The sequence below is a fragment of the Tenrec ecaudatus genome, chromosome 5, assembly GCF_050624435.1.
Source record: "Tenrec ecaudatus isolate mTenEca1 chromosome 5, mTenEca1.hap1, whole genome shotgun sequence".
Classification (NCBI taxonomy): domain Eukaryota; kingdom Metazoa; phylum Chordata; class Mammalia; order Afrosoricida; family Tenrecidae; genus Tenrec; species Tenrec ecaudatus.
This window is the reverse complement of record NC_134534.1, coordinates 139,362,823-139,380,657: the sequence shown is the minus strand read 5'-3', so window position 1 is coordinate 139,380,657 and position 17,835 is coordinate 139,362,823. Positions and strand designations below refer to the sequence as shown.

Here is a 17,835-nt window from a genome sequence, read left to right as displayed (position 1 = left end):
CTGACAATGGCCCAGTGACCAGTGATGCAGCAATAAAGTAATGGTGTCCCTTAAGCCAACTATTAGCCTGCACAATGGCTATTCTTAGCTCCTCTTCAGATTTCTAGCTCTTCTCACCCATCTACTAACCGGTGACTCAAGCCACTATTGGGCCCACCTTCCATGGACCAGACTCATTTGAGAGGGTTGACACAGCCTCCAATTAGAGAGAAAGAACTCTAAGCTAGCATGAGCCACATGACCTCCTTACCATTTTATCTGCATTTACTCTGACCATCTCTTCGTGTTAACATCAACACTGAAGCCGCAGTAACCTTGCCAAAAGTGTAAATTGAATTCTTTTAGCTCCTTGTTCAAACCCCGCTGATGGTTTTTCATTCTTTTGGGAAAGAGTAACTGGCATGGTTGACGTGTGCCCGTGAGGTCCACCAGGTTCCCTCTTCAGTCTCGGCTTGAGCCACACACGCCCTCAGCCTCTCTGGTCCAGCCACATTGACTTTCTGAAATGTGTCCTGATCGCCAACCTCCCTTCTGCCTCGGGGTTTGTTGTTGTTAGGTGCCATAGAGTTGATGTCAACTCCTAGTGACCCCATATGGCAGGATAAAAGATCATTAGTCTGTGATCTTCATGAGAGCAGATTGCCAGATCTTTCTGTGGCAGAATCACTGCGTAGGTTCAAGCCATGGCTTTTCAGTTAGCAGCCAAGTGCTTAACAGCTGTGCCACGAGAGCGCCTCAGAGGCCCTTCCTTCAGTCTTGGAAACTCTCTAAGGCGGTAGCAATCTGTCCTGCACAGTGTTGCTGGGATCACAATCCTCTAGGGAACACACTGCAATTTCCTGCCCCATTCTTCCACTCCTCGCAAAGCATCGCTTCCTCAGAGCACTCTGCCTGACCTCCCTGACAGACTCCAATTCCCTAGACTCCCCTTTCCCTGTTCATGGGTGCAATCATTGTGTGACTCGTGTCCAGGGTCCATGTATGATGCCTCCCATACTTTGTGCACTGCCTACCCCACAGGAAACCCTCGAGTATTTATTAAACAAATGAGCAGCTTAATGACTACATGCATAACGCTGGGAAGCTCTTCTGAACGTGCCAGTGTGTAGTTGTCATGGAGTAAATGACAATAGTAACAGAGGGTAAGCGACTGTTTCCTAGGCAGGCAGCCACACAGCGGGAGGCCGGACGATGTGTGGCTGCACACACAGCACCCAGGACCAAGAGCTCCATTTGGAAAGGGGGCCCAGTCCTTCTGCAGGCCTGGCGCCCACCTTGGCACCTAGGAAAATGCCCAAAAGGTCAGTGGCACTCATTCTTTTTTACTGAGTTCCTTTTTGCTAGTGGGTATATTTCCAAAGAGTCCATGTCAGCAGCTTAATGAGCAAGATATTGCACATTTGATATCTATTACCTCCCCTGAAAATCCACCTTAAAACTGGAGCAGAAGGAAACAAAGGGGACTGATTTGCCTTTGATGGCAAGCTGAAGGAATGATGCGATGGAACAACTGTCTTTGTCTCTTGAGAAGTATTTATAAATCAAAAACAGTAATGATTTTTAACTGTATAGCATATTTTCTCAAATTATCTACAACAGAGAAAAGTGCCTCCTCTCAACTGAGGGTGTCAAATTAGTCCTAATAAATGAAAAATGTTCTTGCTTATGTAATTCTATTTAGGGGACCAATTTTAGCTCAGAAAACTTTTCCACCAAACACCCAACAAGTGGTAAGACTTTCCTAGGTGAGGGGTGGGTAGAAAGAAGTACAGAGACGGCACAGCCCTTGTTCTCAAGGCCAGCCCGAACGAATGGAAGAGAGAAATAGTTCATGGCAATGCCAAATCACACATGCCTTGTTACACGTATCCATTGTGCAAATGAGAAGGTGACATAGAGGCAGAGAAATCCCTTCCATGAGGGACATGGTAATGGTGCAGGGTTTTAGAAGATAAAGATGAATTCAACAGGCAGACACTAAGGGGCCCAGGAGACCATGCTTCACCTCCTACGTTTACAGATAGGAAAAGCAGGCCTTCCCCAAAATGTGATCCTTCAGCTAGTCAGTGCCAAGACCACATTCTGAACCCCAATTTCCTTTTAGGAAGTTGTCCCCAAGTGACCAAGTTCTGATTTCTATTGACTTCTCAAATGCTACCCTCGTCATAGAGAGATGCGATCAAGTGCACTTTGATTAGCTGTTAGGAAGGAGGCAAGGCTTATCTCTCTGCCTCCAATCTAGCTAGTCCGTTTGCAAGCTACTTCTACTGTAGCAAGTGGAATCATTTTCCAGATATGTTTGGAAATTTATTTCCTCAATGCCTTTAGAGTAGCAACCTGAGTCCTTAAGGCTTCAAAGGCTCAGCATGCTTGCGCCTGGCCCTTGACTTCTGTGTCACTCTCCACCACTATTTCCACCTTTCCCCGTATTTCAGGTCAAGCTACAATGAACTTCCTTTCATCGTGTCTTGCTTTCTCCCATCTCAGTGCCTCAGCATGCAACACACACACACACACACACACACACACAATTCCTTCTGTCTGGAACACTCTTCACCTGGCAAATATCTACCAATTCATTAGGCTCCAGTAAATGTCATTCCCATGACCTATAGTCTGATTTATTCCTTTCTGCCCCATACTTGTTTGACTTCTGTCTTAAGCTTCAGCCTAGCATCAAAAAAGGTTGGGAGCATTTCCTGATGCATCTTCACCCATCAGAACAGTACCTGGTATTTCAGTTAAGTAGGTTAATCTCCTGGAACAAATAAAATTCAAAATCCCACGTTATTTTTTGCTTTGTTCTTTTTAAACCATTTTATTAGGACATGATCCAGACATCGTACAATAGTTGAGTCAAATTAAGAAGTGTCCAATTGCTTCCATAATCAGTTTTCAGACATTTTCTTCATTTCTGTACTCATTTTTAGCTCCCCATCTCCCACCCCCAACCTTCCCTGCCATACCGCCCCCACCCCCAAAACCCTTTATCTAATTATCGTCTCTCAATTCACCCATCCTGGGGGGCGGGGCAGAGGGGACATAGGCAAATACATAACAGAGAATCAAGAAGGCAACCAAAATAACAAAATACAACAAAGATAAGCCCCCATTTGAAAGAAGGTAGAAAATATTTAAAAACCAGAGCAAATTCAAAATGTGTCCAATGGGAGATCAAATGATGTTTTCACCATTCATGTCAGCTTTCTCATTATAATCCACTATAATCATCTATACAAATCTCAATATCTAAAGGAACCAGCAACATGTTTTTTGTTTTCCATGTCCCAGCCCAGCTTGTGGGTACCAGGTGTGTGGCAGCTCTGATCCAGGGACCCATGTAGGGATCCAGTCTGAGAGAGGCCTTGCCCCTTTCACCATGTGGTTTTCCTAATCTGGTGATTCCCATCTCTGTCAGCTGGAGGCGGGAAAGATCATGGAGATGTGTAGATTGAAGATGTTCACGTCCTTTCTACCCCTTTCCTTTGGAGGGCTTTACTCACATGATCCAAATCCAGCTCGAACCGACTGCCATCCAGTGGATGCCAACTGATAGGAGCCCTGTGGGACAGAGTAGAGCTAACTGCCCCTGTGCGCTTCCGAGCCTGGGAGAGTAGAAAGCTCTGTCTTTCACCTGCGGAGAAGCTGATGGTTTCGAACTGCTAACCTTGGAGATCACAGACAAACTCAAACCCACCTGCCACCAGGGCTGCAGTCCCATGGCCCCATAACGGATCTGAGGACTCTCTGAACTGCCTAGGGCCAGGCACTTCTTTATCACGTGGCGAGGGGAGAGGGCCTTTTGACAAACAGCTCACTTTTCCACCAGAATACTCAACAGACAGCATGAGTTCGCTTTCTAACAGGTGAGGCTAGAAAAGAAAGATCATCACCCACAGCACTGAGCTCCTTCAATAAATCAGCTGCATCAGGCCAGTCGGAAAGTGCTCTTTTTTAGAAAGATGAAAAGATAGAGGGCAGGGAAGCCAGGGCACGTGGAATGGCCCAAGTGGAATGGAAAGAGCGACATGGCACACAGTGAGAAATGTAAACAGTGTGACCGTTATTTGGGTAGGAATTACCGCATCGAAACGGAATTTGCTGCATGAACTTTCAGCTTAAACAAATCAAATATTATTCCATTGTTACGTCTTTCTATTACTCTACTTTGTATCGCACAATCAATACTCAAGCTCATTATGTTTTGTTCCCTTTGTTGCAGCATTTCCATATCTAAACAACTGGCTTCAATTAAAGGTAAGGAAGGCGTGGGCTGAGGGGCATACGTGCTTCTATTCAAGCAGGATGGCCAATCAAGGCAAGAGCAGTGGGGCATCCAAGAGGGTCAGAGAGGTCAGGGAGCATGTGGGAAATTAGCCGAACATTCATAATGTTCCTTTGAAAGATCTGGTAACTGAGGCCCACTGGCAGAATTAACTTACTAATTAACTTAGCCGGGCTCCCAAAGGCAGCGCTAAGCGCAGGCATCCCTGGAGTCGTCATTCAGTGGCCTTCCCTGGAGTCCAGTTTCCTGCCCAAGGGTCACCTCCTCAGTATGGCCAGGCCAAAACATCTGCCTCCTCAATGCTCAAGGTGCAATCAACAGCTGACTGCTCGGCTGACAGAGTGAAAACACAGTGTGACCAACTCCCAAAGTATGAATGTTTGCCCTTGGAATCCAATTTTATAGGCAATGAAATAGCAGCATTGCCCTCGAAGTAGCAATATAAGGAAGGAAAACACACAGAACATTTCCAAAGGCGTGCCTTCGGAAGTTTACAGAGTGCCCTGCGCAGGCTGCCGTCCGTTTCCTAAACCCATCCCGCGAAGCTATTACCATCTTCCAGGTGTCCTTCCTCCCAGGACTGCTGGCCCTCTCTCCAGAAGAGACTCTTGAAATTTTTATCTAAATAAATCTCCATCTTATGAAAATATGATTACTTTTACTCGATAGCGCAGGACAGACCAGCGTTTCTTTCTCACAATGTATGCAACAACATCAGAAGCATTTGATCGGTGTTCCATCCAATTTCTAACACCATGTTTCCCAGTCAGGACAGTTTTGTAACGGAAATATGTGAGACGGACTGAAGTCCTGGATTAATGGTTTGGATACTGGTCACTACCCCACCCCAGAACTAGAAGAAGCCAGTCAGGACCAGTTGGTGTTGAGTCGTCCCTGGCTCACAGTGATCCCGTGTGTGTCAAGGTAGAACTGGGCTCTGAGTTTGCACAAGTAGGTTTTTAGGTCTTTCTTTTAAGGAGCCTCTGGGTGAACTTGAACCTCCGCCCTTTCGTTAGGAGGCAAAAGCATTAGCCACGTACACTCTACAGGGACACACAGAATGAGGACAGGGCTGGTGAATAAATACAAGGATGAGTCAAAAGGCATTACTACATGGGTTTGGGTTCACGCATGGGTTTATTGCAAACAGGACCTGTTTAAACATGTGTCTGTGCTCAGTGGATGACTGCAGACAATGCTCTCGGTGACGCACCTGTCTCAGTCTCCTGTAGAGTGCCAGCTCAGAAGGTGCTAGTGAATGAGGAATGACAAAAGGGTCATCCTGATAGAGGAGCCCTGCCAGGGCGATGACTATGCATTGGGCTGCTGACCTCAAGACCAGCAATTCGAAACCACCAGCTGCTCCTTGGGAAAAAGAGGAGGCGTGCTGCTCCTGCAAAGAAAGAGCGGCTGTCTCGGAAACCCCCAGCATAGAAGCACTTCTCCAGCTCCATCCGGACCGGCGAGGTCGCCGTGAGTCAGAACTGACACCACCACCACCCCTGTCCCCCACCCCCCACACTGTCATGATCCCAATTCTACCTTGTAAGCCTAACTAGACCAGAGGATGTACATTGGTACAGATAGGAGCTGGAGGCACAGGGAATCCAGGACAGATGATCCCTTCAGGACCAGTGGTGTGATTGGCGATACTGGGAGAGTAGAGGGAGAGTGGGTTGGAAAGAGGGAACTGATTACAAGGATCTACATGTGACCTCCTCCCTGGGGGATGGACAACAGAAAAGTGGGTAAAGGGAGACGTCAGACAGGGCAAGATATGAGAAAATAATAATTTATAAATTATCAAGGGCTCAGGAGGGAGGGGGAAGCGGAGAGGGAGGGGGACCTGATGCCAAGGGCTTAAGTGGAGAGCAAATGTTTTGAGAATGATGAGGGCAAAGAATGTACAGATGTGCTTTACACAATTGATGTATGTATGGATTGTGATAAGAGTTGTATGAGCCCCCATAAAATGATTTCTTTTAAATTGGGTAAGAAAAAGCCAGAGAGGGAGACATCAATGGCTTGGCTTACCAGTCTCTCCTTCTTTCCCACGCCAAGCACAAGAGAGCTGATAAACGATGCCAAAACAGACACATCGGTCCCCGGGGTTTTGACTGGTACTTAGCCTTCCACAGTTCCCATAGTTGCTCAAAACTCGGCGAGACAGGCAAGCCAGGAGCTAGGAGTCAGCATGCTAGGTTCATAGAGGGATGGACCCAGCCATGAAAACAGGAAACCAAACGTCTTGCAAAACAGCTGCCGTGTCAGTCGTAGAGGAGAGCTCCTTGGGGTCTTTTGAGGCTGAATATTTTCTGCTGCTGCTTCCACCACGAGCATTTGCTATTGTACAGTCCAGGGTGGGCTGGAGAGAGGTCGCATGCTGTGTTTTCAAGAGCGCTTTCCTAATCCAGGGGGTGTCCCCAGCCAGAGTAGGCAGCCTGACGATTCCTCAGACGGTTGGAAACTACCTGGAATGAAGTGGAAACCAGTACTTTCAGAGGCTGCCCTTACAGGGAGGTATTCCATCATGGCCAATGCCCTCCTGATCACTCCTCTGCCCCTTCCTAAACGGAACCGCAAAGATCTTAATCTCTCCTTGCATCAGGGCCTCGGGGTCGCAACTACCTCCATGGGTTTTTTGAAAAGTAGTTAAGATTATGCTGGGAAGGATGTTCACACATGGGAAACAAGAAAATAAGGAGGCGGGAAACTAGAATACAGGAAGTAGGACAACCAGAACACAAAGCAAATGCAGATACATCGGGCAAAGGGCAAATGTCTAAAAATTTTCAGACTTGAATCTAATTTACTCTGGAAACTTTCACCAACATAAAACCAAAAAGCACCGCCATCTATTCCAACGCCCGGAGAACCCACAGAGCAGAGAAGAACTGCCCTGCGGGGATCCCCAAGTTATACATCTGCACAGCGCAGAGTGCCACGCCTTTCTCCTGCAGAGCAGTTGGGGTAGCGGCCAAGATGTGTGAGCACTATGCCATGAGTTCACCAAAGACACCACAATAAAATGGTATTTCAAGAAGATAGGGGGTACTTGTGGAGAGGCTAGTGGGACAGACTAGAGAACTCACAAAGTACGTAAACAAATATGCCCAACTGAAGCTTGACTGAAATGAATAAGCACTCCGCTGGAGGAAGAATGGCCTTTGAAATGAACAATGTGGGAGCCGTCAGTTACCCACCAACTAAAGATTCACTTTGACCTAGGTTTCATCTTATAGAAAAATGAACCTCAAATGAATAAGAATTAAATGAATAACCTATTTGGCTGCAAACTATCAAGCTATAAAACTTTTAGGGGGAAGGAGACAATTTTCTGTAACAGAAAAAATAATGAACTGGAGGTTATTAAAATTTCAAACATTGACTCTGTGAAAAGCCTATCAAGAGAATGCAGTGGCCATGTACAGACTGGGAGAAAATGTTTGCCAATTGCCTGTCCTAGGTTGAGAGAGGTAAAGGATTCCCTAAGGTCCCAAAGCGCGCAGGGCTTTGTGGTGGTTGCTAGGGGCTGTTGAGCTAGTTCCCACGGCCACAACAGAACACAGCACTGCCTGGACAGGTGCCATCCTCACCGTTGCTATGTTTGCGTCCATGGTTTCAGTCACTGTATCAGTCCACCTCTCTGGGGGCCTTTCTCTTTTTCAATGACCCTCCACTTGACCAAGCATCATATCCTTTTGCAGGCCTGGTCCCTCTTGACAAAGTAGGTGAGAAAAAGTCTTGTCCTCCTTGCATGTAAGTAGCATTCTTGCTGGACTTTTTCCATGATAGATTTGTTTTTTCTCCTGATAGTCTATAGTACTTTCAATGATCTTTGCTAACACCATATTTCAAATGTATCGATTCTTCAGCTGCCTTCTTTAGTAATTGTCCAATGGATAGGAGGCGACTGAAAATTGCATGGCTCAGGTCAAGTACACCTTAGTCCTCCAAGGGAGCCACCTGATTCCATTCATTGTCATTCCTTCAAGGGGAAATTTTGTTCTCTGTTGTTTTATGAGCCAGGATCAGACACCACCTCGACCCACTCCCAGATGAATCCAAGCCCAGGGTCACTTGGATGTCCACCCTCCAGCCCTGTTCCCCACAGTGCTCCTGGAAGATCCGGCCCCAAGTCTGGGGAAGGGCAATTTCTAACCAAGAAGGCTTCTTTGCTTGTTTTTCCTCTCATAGCTCTTCGGAAGGGCTCAGATCTGGAAAAAGCTATGGCCACCATTGCGCTGATATTCAGAAATGCCTGTGACGCTGATGGGCAACTTGGAAAAGCTAAAGCCAAATATCTGCTGTATACTCAATTTGGGAAATTTGCAGAGGTAAGGAAATGAGCATGCCTGAATAAAGAGGGGTGACCCACACTGATTGGTTCAAGAGTCAGCAGCGTCAACGGAGGGCAACGTTCACGTTGTTTTTCAGATGGCTTATTGAACACCTCCCTGGTGCCAGGCAGTGAGCCGGGCACCGGGGTCAGTTCAAGGAACAGCTAGTAATCCAGCAGAGTAATCATCTATCCTGGCAAGTAATTAGAAATCTGCAAAAGGCTATGGAGGAATAAAAATTAGACTGTGGATGAATAGAGCAGTCAGATTCTCCTCGGGCAGTGATCAAAGAGGAACTTCTAGAAGGTTAAATTATAAGCTGTGTTCTGAAAAATGAGCAGGAGGTGGCAGGTGAGACGATGGGTCGGTCTGGGGATGTGGCATGGAATGAGGCCCGAAGGCAAGTCAAAGAGCTGCCTCCATTTGGGCCAGAAGCAGAGGGCAGTGGGACTTGATGGGAGATGAGGCTGGTGATGTAGTGGGGATGCCATCTAAAGGTTGGTAGTTGAGACCCACCAGGTGCCCCATGGGAGACAGATAAGACGTTCTGTTCCTGTGCAGATTTAGAGCCTCAGAAACCCGAAGCAGTAGTTCTGCTCTGCCCTACAGGATCGCATGAAAGGAATCTCCTCAACGGCACTGAGTTTGGCTCTTTGGGTGTGAGGGGAGAGACGTGGGTAGAAGCAAACTCCTACAGAGGGCTAGCTGAAGGCCAGGGGAAGTCATGCATTGTTTCTACTTCCAGGACTAACCAATAATGCCCTTTATATTGTGGGCACCAGACTAGGGCGGGGCGGGGGGGGGCGCAGCGAAGGGAGTAACTGTTGGAAAGAAATCCCCCCAAAAGGTGATGATGACCTCAACTAGGGTGGTGAAAATGGAGCGAAACAGAAAAATCTGAGTGGCATTTGGCAATTAGAAAAGAATTTACTCATAAGTTGGCATTTAAGAGTTGAAGGACCAAAGGGAGGAAGGAATAAGAATGGCTGGAGGCAGCAAAGTCAGCAGTTCAAAGCCACCAGTGGCTCAAAGGGAGAAAGATGAGGATTTTTACACTGTAAAGAGTTACTATCTTGTAAACCCACGAGGGGAGGTCTACTCTGTCCTATAGGGTCACTCTGGGTCAGCATCAACTCCATGGCAGTGAGTCTGGTTTTTTTGGTTGTAGAATGAGAAGATGTTCTTGCTACATTCCAGTGGTCATATTCAAGCAGTAGCAGGATTTATGAGTTGAAAGGAAAGGATGGAGATCTATATTGGAGCTACAAAGATGAGGGTTAGCAGCTGCTCCCTAGAATCAAGCACAGAGAGACTTCATCCGACATTGTTCGGACATGTGCTCAGGAGAGACCAGGCCCTGGAAAAGGGCCCCATGCTTGGTAAGGTAGAAGAACAGTGAAAAAGAGGAAAACTATAAAGAAGATGGATTGATCCAGTGGCTGCAACTATGGACTCAAGCAGAACAACAATTAGGAGGATGGTGCAGGGCCAGGTGATATTTCATTCGGTTGTGCGTAGTAGGGTCACTGTGAGTCGGAACCAACTCACCAGCATTTAACAACAACACCAGAAGGAGTGCGCTAAATTCTTTCTCAAGGCAGATCTCTTAAACTTCAGTCAGTAGAATACCATCGTCACTATTTCTCTATATTTGCCTGTCTTTACTCAGAATGGTTTTTCTTGAACTCTGCTGAAAAAAGGGGGTATTTTATAAGGATATTTCACCATCTTTTTGCAGTGTAACTCCAGTAGGTGCAAGTGGAAAATGAGAGTAAAAGAAAAAAAGAAGATGACTGTGAACTCGTTTTAATATTTATTCTGGTATTACCTAAAACTACATTCAATATTGCCAGCTGTCTCTCTCCGTAGTTCTGGAAATACTGACCTGGGGAGAATGTCTAAGATGAAAAGGTAGCTTCGGTCAGAGCACACATCCCCAATATTGATTGGTAGACAGACCAAGGAAACACTTAAAGGAAAGTTGATGGCAAGGTTCTAGGTGTGGGCTGAGATGTTAAAAAAGAAACTATCGGTCATTTTTAAGCATGATTTCAAAATAATTGTGGGGAAAATCCATTATCACTTAATCCCATGTTCCTGTTCTTGGAAGAAGCACACCAGCCTATGTGATCCAAAGATTGTAAATCATAAAATCCAACTGAGAAGGAAGAAAAAGTATGAGCTTGAATTATGAGCACTGGGTTTACAGAAGGCTGCGGGTGGCAGCAGAAGCCCCAAATTCCTTCTCAAGGTCCACACCTGGGTAAACCTCCATAGTCCGGCATGTAAACAGCCTTGCTCCCAGAGAGCATTGTAAAATTGATTACGGCAGATGAAGTCAGGTGAACATTTAGCACCGTATCACTTAATCTCTCTTGACCCATTTTTAAGTTGTTTCTGTTTACAATAGCTCCTGCTTTATTTTGATGGAGGTTTTTCTGTTTTATCTAGTTGTTGTTGAGTTGGTGGGGGGTGTTTCCTGTGCATTTTTTTATGGTTTGCCGTACATGAAATCCAGGACACCTCGCTCTATCGAGGCACTAAGTGGGTTGATAATGGCCTCGGGCCCTGGCAGGGGAGGATGGGGTGAGGTGGAGCTAGCAACAATGGGCACCAGAAGAAAATGTTCTAAGGGTGATTGTGGTGCTGATTGCCCAACTATCTTTTTTTTTTAATGTTTTATTAGGGGCTCATACAACTCTTATCACAATCCATACATATACATACATCAATTGTATAAAGCACATCCGTACATTCTTTGCCCTAATCATTTTCTTTTTCCCTTTTCTTTTTTTACATTTTATTAGGGACTCATACAACTCTTATAACAATCCATACATTCCCCGCCCCAATCATTCTCAAAGCATTTGCTCTCCACTTAAGGCCCAACTGTCTTAACAAAACCGAGTGAGTAAATTGTCTGTTACATGAACAGCTGCCAATAAAACTTTTTTTTTTTTTTTTAGAAAAAGAGTAGCTAGCTATCTTTGGGTGATAGAGTTTTTCCTACTTTTTAAAAATACATTTTCTAAGTTTTCCCAAATAAACATGCATTACTTTTTAAACATTTTAAAAAATGATTGTAGGCGACATTTTGTGTGAGATAAAAAAGGTTTGGGGAGTCTTCAAAGAAAGGCGGTAAACATTTCCTCTATGCTGCCAGCCCTGGCTGGAGGCCTAAACCTGTAGCATTTGCTGCTCCAGATCTCGCCTGGTAGTCTGGCAAATCCTCAGCGAGCTTTCACCATGTGTGAAAATAAGGACCTAAGGGGTCCTTCCCCTTGACTTCATGCATCGCCCTTCAGAGGACCCCACAGGGGAGATATTAAAACCTGAATTCATTAGGAAAGATACCTTTAGCCTGCTGTCATGCAGGTGAAGCCCAAGAAAGGCAGACGATTTCTGGGTCTTACTAGAACAGACCCATTCAGACCTTCATGTAATGCTCCTTGCTGGAGATGAGAGGCAGCCAATGGGAACTCGGGGGACAGTCCATCCTGGGGTGTTCTCAGTACCAGTGATCATCATTTAACTTCACTCAGCAAACATGAGACTTCTGCATACTGCTGTGGGCCATCCACCCCTTCTGTAAGATTCCCTAAGGCAGAAACACACACAAGGTCAATGGCAAAAACAGTGGGTCCCCTTCATCTCCAACTGGGCTTTCTCTTCACACTCCATTGCAGAGCTGTCAAACTGAGCTAGACCTTTTGGCTCAGGTGTGCGCTCTAGAAGGACCATCCCCTTTCCCAAATGTCCAAACACAATACTTGGCTTGCAACACTCTATGAAGTTCCTGGGTGGTGCAAATAGTTAATGCACTCAGCTGCAAAACAAAAGGTTAAAAGTTCAAATCCACTCAGACACATTTCAGGGGGAAAAAAATCTGGCAATATCTTCTTCCAAAAACTCAGCCACTTAGACTCTGACACACACGTTTCTTTTAAATACAATAAAACGGAGCACATAACTCTAAAACCTAACTCTCTGTCATCAAGTCAGTTCAGACTCAAAGTGACCCTGTAGGACAAGGTAAAACCGCCCCTGTGGATTTCCAGGGCTGTAGATCTGTCTGAGAAGAACTAGTCTCATCTTTCTCCCTTGGAGTGGCTGGTAGGTTCAAACTGCTGGCCTTGTGGTTAGCAGCCCAGTGCAGAACCCACCAAGCCACCTGGGCTTTTTGGAGCACCTGAAGACACCACAAAAAAAGATATAAAAAGCAAAGGACTGGTTGTGCCCCCAAGAGGACTTGACTGAAGTCAGTTCACTATACTTACAGTAGGCAGAAAAATGGGAGAAGACCTCTACCCATCTCAGACTTCTGAGTAGAGGCCTGTCTACTGGTAAAGTAACAGAATCACTGTCTTAGAATCTGACTCTTTTCAAGGAAGACTCAGGTCGGCAGGGAGGGCTGTCCTGAGAACATCCTGAGGAACAAGAATGGCTCAGTGGCTGTTAAGTGCAATGTGTCCCATTGCAAATGCCCCTTACTCATTTGGTGTGATGGTATGTGACAGCTGGCATATGGCTGAGCATTTCTGATTGAACCGAATATAAATACAGTTCAGTACAATAGTATCTCTATTCTCATTTTTGGCCCTGAGGTGTTTACATATCCTGGCTTCCCTGTGTTGCGGGCTCTTAACTGCAGCAGTGTGTGTGTTCTGATCTAATCTGATTTGTGAGGTAGAATCAAGGTCATTCTAGTGGGAGGGAAGGAACCAGTAAGGAACTATAGGAATGTTGTATGTTTCATCCGTGCTCTACTGCACCCCGACTGGCTCATCTCTTCCTTATGACCCTTCTCTGAGGGGATGTCCAATGTCTACAGATGGGCATTGGGTCTCCACTCCATGCCCCACCTGCCCCACCATTCACATTGGGTACGATTTTGTTTTGGGTCTTAGATGGCTGATACCAGATCCCATCAACACCTTATCCAGGTCGTTTTTTTAAAATATATATATTTTTTACTTCTTTCCACCATTTTCTCCCACTCTCTCTAGCACCTTCTAATGTGATTCTTTTGAGAACAGTTGGTAGAGGTAGCCAGGTGCCATCTAGTTCTTCAGGTCTCAGGGTTGTGAAGGCTGATGTTTGCACGATCCATTTGTACATTGGACTAATTCTTTCCCTGTGTCTTCCATTTCTTCGCTCTTCTTTGCTCTGGACCAATTGCTGCACCTTAGAGAACTGTTCAAGAGTTTTAAAAACCCAGTTGCTACTCACCTTAGTGGATTGTGTCATGCCAATTGACCTTGATGCCTCCTGGAACTGTGATCCTCTGCCCCTACCACCAACAGCTTGTTCTCTCATGGCATTGGATACATATAACTTTTCATAACTGTGCCCTAATGTGGTCCATCACAATTATGGATCCATTTAGAACATAGGTAAATAAGCATGTAGAAATAGCCTCTGTCAAACCTATAGCTATTGGTGGGTATACTCTCACTGTCCCTCCCCCACTTGTTCAACCCGTGTTCATCTACTCAGCATTGTGTGTGTGTACAACAGACTTTACCTCTGTGGCTTTTAACTCTGGCACTCCCGGGCCTTCCCCTGCCTCCATCATTTTGTTGTTATTGTTGTTGATTTCACTATTATTGTGCCTTCCCCTTCACCCAACGTAACCCACCATCACCCCCATTCTTGTAACCATTAGAGAGTGCTTTTTTTGTATAAAATGTTTCCTTGGCTTCTCACAATAGCAGTCTTATACAATGTTGGTCCTATTGTGATGGACTTATTCCACCCAGCATAGAGCCCCCCAGACCCACCATGTCACGAGATGTTTTGTAGGCTCATCAGTACTTTTTAACATTGTGTAGTGTTCCACTGTGTGTATGTACCACACTTTGTTTATCCAGCCTTTTATTGATAAGCGTTTAGGTTGTTTCCATTATTTTTTGCTACTATGAACAGTACAGTGATAAACATTGGTGTGCATATACTGTATGCTCTTATTTCTTTCTCTCTTTTTTTGCCATATCTTACACCATCCACTGTATCCATTCACTTACAATTCTGTTATTCGTTCCCCTGGAGTGGGATTACAGTCATCTTTGCTATTGGTTCCCCTTCTCCCCACTTCTCTTCCCATAGCCCAGGGGATGACTGTTCCATTACTATTTCTGCAGGGTTCATCTATCTTGGATCTCAGGCAACAGACAATCTGTACTATATTAATGAAAATATGCAGGTCTAACAAGATTAATGAGGTAAAACTGGGACCGCCATAGTAAGGGGATGAAATCCTGAAGAACTAGAGCATAGTTGTGTGTTTCATCAGTGCTCTACTTCACCCTGGTTATAGCTTCCCTCCAGTCTGGCCCTTCTGTGAGGACACCTTCAATTGTCATACAGGAGGGTTTGGGGTATACACTTTGTCTTCGCTTCTTCGTGTCAATTTTGAGTGCTTGTTCTTGAACATGATACCTGTTCCCGCCGACACCTTGTGGTCACACAGGCTGCTGTGCTTCTTCCATGTGGACTTTGTTGCTTCCCTGCTAAATGGCCACTAGTTTAGCTATCAGCCTTCAAGAGCCCAAACACTATTTCTTTGAATGGGTGTGCTTCATCAGCTGTCTTTGCCACAGTTGCTTCTGCACCCCTTTGTCTTCAGCGATCCGGTTGGCTAACGTATCAGTGTGCTCTTATTTCTTGAAGATGTACAAAGACCACATATAGGATTGCTGAAGCATAGTGCTATACCATTTTCCACAATGATTGCCCCATTTTATAGTCCCATCAGCAGTGTTTGTGGTTGGGGGAGGGGAGGAGGCGCTAAGAAATTCTGTTTTGAAAATCTGGAAACAGAGCTAGACTGAAAACATGGATGCTGAAACTGGGAAGGCAAGGCTAAGAATACAGGTGCAACCATAACTAAATAACTTATGAAGAGTTCCTTATTATTACTGAATCTCTGATAATGATTTTATCGATTGGAAATAGCCATAGTAAATATTAGTGAGCTCATTGTGAGGATCATGTGAGGATTAAATGAGGTAATTTGTAGACTCTTTAACACAATGCTTATCTGGCAGAATGGGTAACCATTTGACAGGCTGTTATTGCTCAGAATGTATTCATTATTGCTTATTACTTGTAAACTCAGGGTGGCCAGTGAAGTAGGCTTTTACTTACTCTTCTTTATTCTTTCAGGGACAGGAGAACAAACGAAAATACAGAGAGATCCTTTCTGAACTGGAAAAGCACACAGAAAGCAAACTTGATTTTGAGGATTTCATGGTCTTGCTTCTAAGCATCACTGTAATGTCAGATCTGCTACAAAATATATGGCATGCAAAGTCATAAAATAGTTTCTAAAATAAAGGCAAAGCTGGTGTCACACAATAAGAGTTTCTTGGTTTTAATTAATTGAATATATTCATCAAGCAGCTAGGGTTGCCTGAAATGGTTCTGATTTCTAATAGCCAGAGCCAGGGTTATGCCAAAAGTATATTCACACGTGTCTGTATTATTTGAATAATATGGACTCTGGGCGCTTTGTGTTATGCTTGACTTGTAATACCAAATATCAAATTGCTTTCACTACATCAACGTGACTAAGAGCATTGTTCTTGCTCATTCAGTTACTCTTTCACTTACCCATTAATGATCTTTGTTGAGCGTCTACTTCATGAATACAGTAAGAAACTGACCAGAGAATCCCTCTCCCCCCATTCCTTTACATTATAGTACAAGAGATAGATACAGAATGACTTATTAATCAGTTGCATCCATAATTAAAATTGTAATAAAGTCTATCAGATCCTAAAATAGCTTTCCACCTGACCCGAATTCAAAGGTCAGAGAAGTCTTATTGACATTCTGTGAAAGGAAAACACACAGGGAAGGAAACAGAACTGTGCGTGGCTGCTACAGCTTTGGGGGCAGCGCAGGGGGAGTGCAGTTATCCACAAATGAGCATCAAGGAATTGAGAGAAACACTCTAATTCATGATTGTGGTAGTGGTTAACTGCATGCGTTTGTTAAAGGCTGAGCAGTGTACATTAAAAATGGTGAATGCCATTGTACACTACTTTTTCATTTTTTTTGTATGCAAACCTTTTAGACATAAGATCCCAAGACAATTGCCCACTGGTGACTGTGTATCAGTCTCTCCATTCAAGTCCAACAGATACTGAATCACTTCTCAGAAACCCCACTTGCAATCCCCAAGCAAGAGGTCCTGATAGATGGAGCTTGAGTAAAAACTCTTATGGTGTAAATATATAAACTAACATAACTTTGAAAGAGGTAAAAACCAAATATCCTTGTAATCTCTGGCCACACTTGGACTGACAACTCTCAGAGATGATGATCTGAAAGAGGTCGTGTAGTAAGGACCCATACTTCCCTATGACCACCTCCTCTCTCTTTGAGTTTACATTAGAAATGTTTTGTGACTGGTTGCTGTTGGGTCCATTTCAACCCATAGAATCTTATCGGACAGAATAGAAATGCCCCCATAGGTTTACTAGGTGGTAATCTTTTTAAAATCATTTTATTGGGGGCTCGTACAATGCTTATCACAATCCCTACATACATACGTTGTGACAAGCACATCTGTACATTTGTTGCCATCATCATTCTCAAAGCATTTGCTTTCCACTTGAGCCCTTGGTATCAGCTTAGACTGTAATCTTCATGTGAATAGATTGACAGCTCTTTCTCCTGTGGACTTGCTGCTAGGTTCTAACCATTAAGCTTTTAATTAGCATCTGACAGCTTAAACGGGGTGTGTGTGTGCTTGTATATGCACAATGTATGTACAATGCAGTGTTTATAGTACATAACATACCAACATACCGACAGGATTTTCCACTGTGATGGTCTTTCTCCACAGCTTGGGAGTTAAAGTGTTGGTGAACGCTTCCGCCTCTGAGACAAGTTTCACAGGCATTCACTGTAAAATTGATATAACCTCTCAAGTTCCCTTCCTCGTGTCTCATTTTCATTCCAGCCCGACTCTGTAAGCCTCAAAGGTATGCTTTAAGGAAACGCTTGCTGGAGCAAGCTCTTCACGCTTAGTCTTGACGTGTCCTTTCGCCCCACGGTGTTCCACAGAGATCAAGTTCTTGGCCTTTCCCACTTGCCAAATCTCACAAATGCTGGATCTAAGAGTTCTAAATCTAAATCCAAACTTCTTTTCTGTCGAGGTTGTAGCACTCAGCGAGGAAAGTCCCAAACTTTTCTTGCTAGCAC

General features: G+C 44.7%; 1 protein-coding gene across 1 annotated transcript; it reads left to right on the top strand.

Annotated features, from left to right (window-relative positions):
• Positions 1-1,191: 1,191 nt before the first annotated feature.
• On the top strand, positions 1,192-15,942 carry SNTN (sentan, cilia apical structure protein). Its single transcript, XM_075550885.1, has 4 exons — positions 1,192-1,301; positions 4,223-4,257; positions 8,483-8,622; positions 15,790-15,942. The coding sequence occupies exons 1-4, from the start codon at positions 1,192-1,194 to the stop codon at positions 15,940-15,942; spliced, it is 438 nt and encodes a 145-aa protein (XP_075407000.1).
• Positions 15,943-17,835: the final 1,893 nt, after the last annotated feature.

Excerpts from the sequence above, each read along its gene's own strand:
- SNTN (XM_075550885.1), top strand. The coding sequence starts at position 1,192 with ATGTGTGGCTGCACACACAGCACCCAGGACCAAGAGCTCCATTTGGAA. Across the intron at positions 4,258-8,482 it reads ACAACTGGCTTCAATTAAAG|CTCTTCGGAAGGGCTCAGAT; the intron begins GTAAGGAAGGCG and ends TTCCTCTCATAG. Across the intron at positions 8,623-15,789 it reads AATTTGGGAAATTTGCAGAG|GGACAGGAGAACAAACGAAA; the intron begins GTAAGGAAATGA and ends TTATTCTTTCAG.